Consider the following 3560-nt stretch of genomic DNA (forward strand, 5'->3'; position numbering starts at 1 on the left):
CCTTCCCATACCAAAGCATTGCCATTCAGGTAGAAGTTTCTCGAACGCTCAAGAAACGGTTACAAATACAACGAACGAATCCGCGAGCGAAAACCAAAACTTCTCTGCGTCCAAATTCCGCAACCGAGTTTCGTTTCGCGATTTGTGAACGAGGTAAATTTCTCAACTCCGATTTTTATATTCATATGATCCATGATTATTGATTCATTTCATCTAATATTCTTCAGAAATTTCAGATTATTTATTTATTTATTTATATAAGCTAGTTAACATCATGATGATTAATTTTCTCTGTTTTAATTGTTAATTTTTCCAGAAATTAGTGTTTTAAGGTTGAATTTTGTTTAATATAATTTTGAATTTTATATCTGCATGTTAACATCGTGATTAATTTTCTCAGTTTTAATTGTTAATTTTGCTAGAATTTTGTTTAATTTGCACTGAAGCGAATTTAAAATCATGTTTATTTTATACCGGATCGAAATTGATTTTGAAGTCGTTGATTTTGTAAGGAAACTGCTGCTGATTTTAAGATCCGTGTTTGATTATTGTTAATACTTAATTTATGATTCTATTGATTAGCATGAAGAATATGTTTAACGAAATTGTTTGTGGGATGATAGGTTTAACGAGATCAACATGAGGGGAAGAAGCTACAGTTACAGTCCATCACCTCCAAGACATTACGGTGGTCGAAGGGGACGCAGTCCTAGTCCTAGGGGACGTTACGGAGGAGGCCGCTACAGAGGCCGTGATAGAGACTTGCCAACGAGTCTCCTTGTCCGGAATCTGCATAAAGATTGCAGGTATTCAAAGGATTTCAGAGTTTTATACCAGTAATTATTTTATTCGATTTGATTCAGAAACGTTGGTTCTTGTATTGCTATTGTGTGGATCATATTCTGTATTTATAATAAGTATGAATGAAATCTGTTTATTTAGTCCGTAAAGTATATAAATGACTATCAACTTATTCTCTAATATCTTATAGTAGACACTAAATTGACTAATTATACTTATATTTATATATATACTTTAGGGATTAATTTTGAGAGTGATAGTTTAGGAACTAAATTGATAGTTTATTCAGCTTCGTTTCTTGTTAATTTGGTTCCATGTATATGTTTCTATAGCTGGTCTTTTTTATGCAATGGAATAAATGGAATGATAGTGATAATTTGAAGAGAATGATACTGCATTGTTGTTATTTATCGATTATAGCATGTCATTTGCTCGACTGATTTGGTCTTTTCAACATTGATGCTGATTTGCAGGCCGGAAGATCTGCACGATCCATTTAGCCAGTTTGGTCCTGTCAAGGATATTTACCTGCCTCGTGATTATTATTCTGGGTGAGTATATCCTTGTCTCAGTTTCCAAACCATAGTTGATAGCTTTCATGGCTTATTTTTTTGTTTTGTAAGATGCATGGGTTTGAGACTTGGTTATTTAAAATTTGTCCATTTCAATGTTTTTCTACTGTGAAGTTGTGTCTTGTTTCATTATTTTAGGATTTTGGAAAAATTTATTGTGGCTTTTTTCACGTTTTGCGACTTCATTATAAGTAACTAGTAATTTATAATCCAATCATTTTATGGGAATTTGGTTGTTTTTTTTATTTAAAGTGTTGAAGAGAAAAGAGAAGAATGAAGTAATAAGAGTGTCATATTGAAGACAAGAATGAAGTAATAAGAATACTGTGTTGAAGACAAGAATGAAGTAAAAATGTGTCATTGTGAAGACACCACCAAGTAGTAAGAGGTGAAGTTCAGGGTGATGTTAGTGTTACCAAGGTTCGGACTTTTTTGTTTGAATTCATTTGTGAAGCAGTTCAAGTCTTGAAGTTCAAAAGTCTTGAAGATTTTCATCTCAATACTTTGGCTTCTACAAGGTTAGAATTGTGTGGTGTTTATTATTGAAATATATGGAGACTTGAGAGTATGGCTTGTTAGTCTTGGGGATCGGATCATATTTGTGAAGAATGAATATTTGCAACCCCGCACTACTTCAGTATGCAGGTGTATTTATTTATCACGCCATGTATAACGTGACTCCTAATGCATCTGAATTTTATGTTCCAGGGAGCCAAGGGGTTTTGGGTTTGTTCAATTTGTGGACCCGGCTGATGCTGCAGATGCAAAATATCAAATGGACGGTCAAGTTCTTCTTGGTCGAGAGTTAACTGTGGTGTTTGCTGAAGAAAACAGAAAGAAACCTCAAGAAATGAGAGCAAGAGAACGTGGGAGGTAAGGATATAACTTTTTTATTGTCTGTAATGATATCAAACCTTTTGAAATTGCTTTTCTTTTCTCTTTCTATTCACATATGTTAAGTATTTCACATTTCTTATTCAATATATCCCTGGGATAGGTCATATGATTATAGAAGATCTCCCCGCCGTCGTTCTCGTTCACCACGCTATGCAAGAACCTATTCTCCTGGTCCAGACTATTCACCTTCTCCAAGACAAAGGCGATATTCCAGATATTCCAGGTTTGTTACTGCAGTATCATTTTACTTAATTCTTAGTGATGTATACAATTTTCTGTGATTCACTCTTAGAAACACATGTTTGATTATAATTCAGGTCAATTTCACCAAGGGATACAAGGTATAGGAGGGGATCATACTCTAGGTCCCCTTATAGTAGATCACCTTATGCATCAAGAAGCCCAAGCCGGGGAAGGAGTTACAGCAGGAGCCGTAGTCCAGGGTACTCTAGGTGATTTAACCTGACAAGCTTGGCTGATGTGGAAGATAACGCTGTAGTTTTTACTTTGCTTCTATTTATGCTTGTGTTCTATGTTGTTAATTAATATAATTTAGTAGTAAGGATTTGTTAATTAATCTAGTAAGGATTTGTCGCAGCATTGTTTGTGCTCTATATTTAGTCCTGATTTTTATCAAACTTCTGTTGGACCAAGTTTTCTATTTGTGTTTTTCTGCCTCCAATTCTTGTCTGTGCGAATTTCATGGATGATTATTTTGTGTAAATTTTAGTTTTCTTTTGCAATGTAGTGCCTATGCGTAGCATACTCGACTAAAAAGTTTGTGTAATAAATAGTGAAAGGAAAACAGTGTGCTACCCAATCTTGCCTAGATTGAACCAAGTATTTTTTCTTATGAGATTGGATTAAGTTAACTCAATAACATTCACAAGTGTTAGAAGATACTATGCATCTATTGAGTTGTTTGTGCCTATTGATTTCTTCAAGCTTTTCTTCCACCACCAAATTTTAGGCTAAAATATTTTTGAGATGAAAACATGTGGCAAATATGAAGACTGTTTTGAGTGTGGGTAAAATAGTGAACTAAAAAAGTACTTTAAACATTTTCTGTTTTCCTATTGTATTTATTTCACAAAAATGTTACAGTTTGGATTTAAACCAACGCAAAGAGGCAACACTGAACTTCAAAGTTTTTATTTAGTAGTAAAAAGACAGGGCCTTTATCGAAAAGCTTCACTCGGATTTGTTCATAAGGAGGCTGAGATGAGAAAAGAGAGATCTCACAAACCAGTACAGCATAAGCCATAGTAACTATTCGACAGACGAAACCCC

General features: G+C 34.2%; 1 protein-coding gene across 1 annotated transcript; it reads left to right on the forward strand.

Moving 5' to 3' along the window:
- LOC123906108 (serine/arginine-rich SC35-like splicing factor SCL30A) lies at nt 1-3013 on the forward strand. The gene is made up of 6 exons (XM_045955964.1): nt 1-153; nt 624-806; nt 1275-1352; nt 2082-2246; nt 2371-2493; nt 2588-3013. The coding sequence occupies exons 2-6, from the start codon at nt 640-642 to the stop codon at nt 2724-2726; spliced, it is 672 nt and encodes a 223-aa protein (XP_045811920.1). The 5' UTR covers nt 1-153; nt 624-639; the 3' UTR covers nt 2727-3013.
- Nucleotides 3014-3560: the final 547 nt, after the last annotated feature.

The sequence above is a fragment of the Trifolium pratense genome, linkage group LG1 (genome assembly GCF_020283565.1).
Source record: "Trifolium pratense cultivar HEN17-A07 linkage group LG1, ARS_RC_1.1, whole genome shotgun sequence".
Classification (NCBI taxonomy): Eukaryota; Viridiplantae; Streptophyta; class Magnoliopsida; order Fabales; family Fabaceae; genus Trifolium; species Trifolium pratense.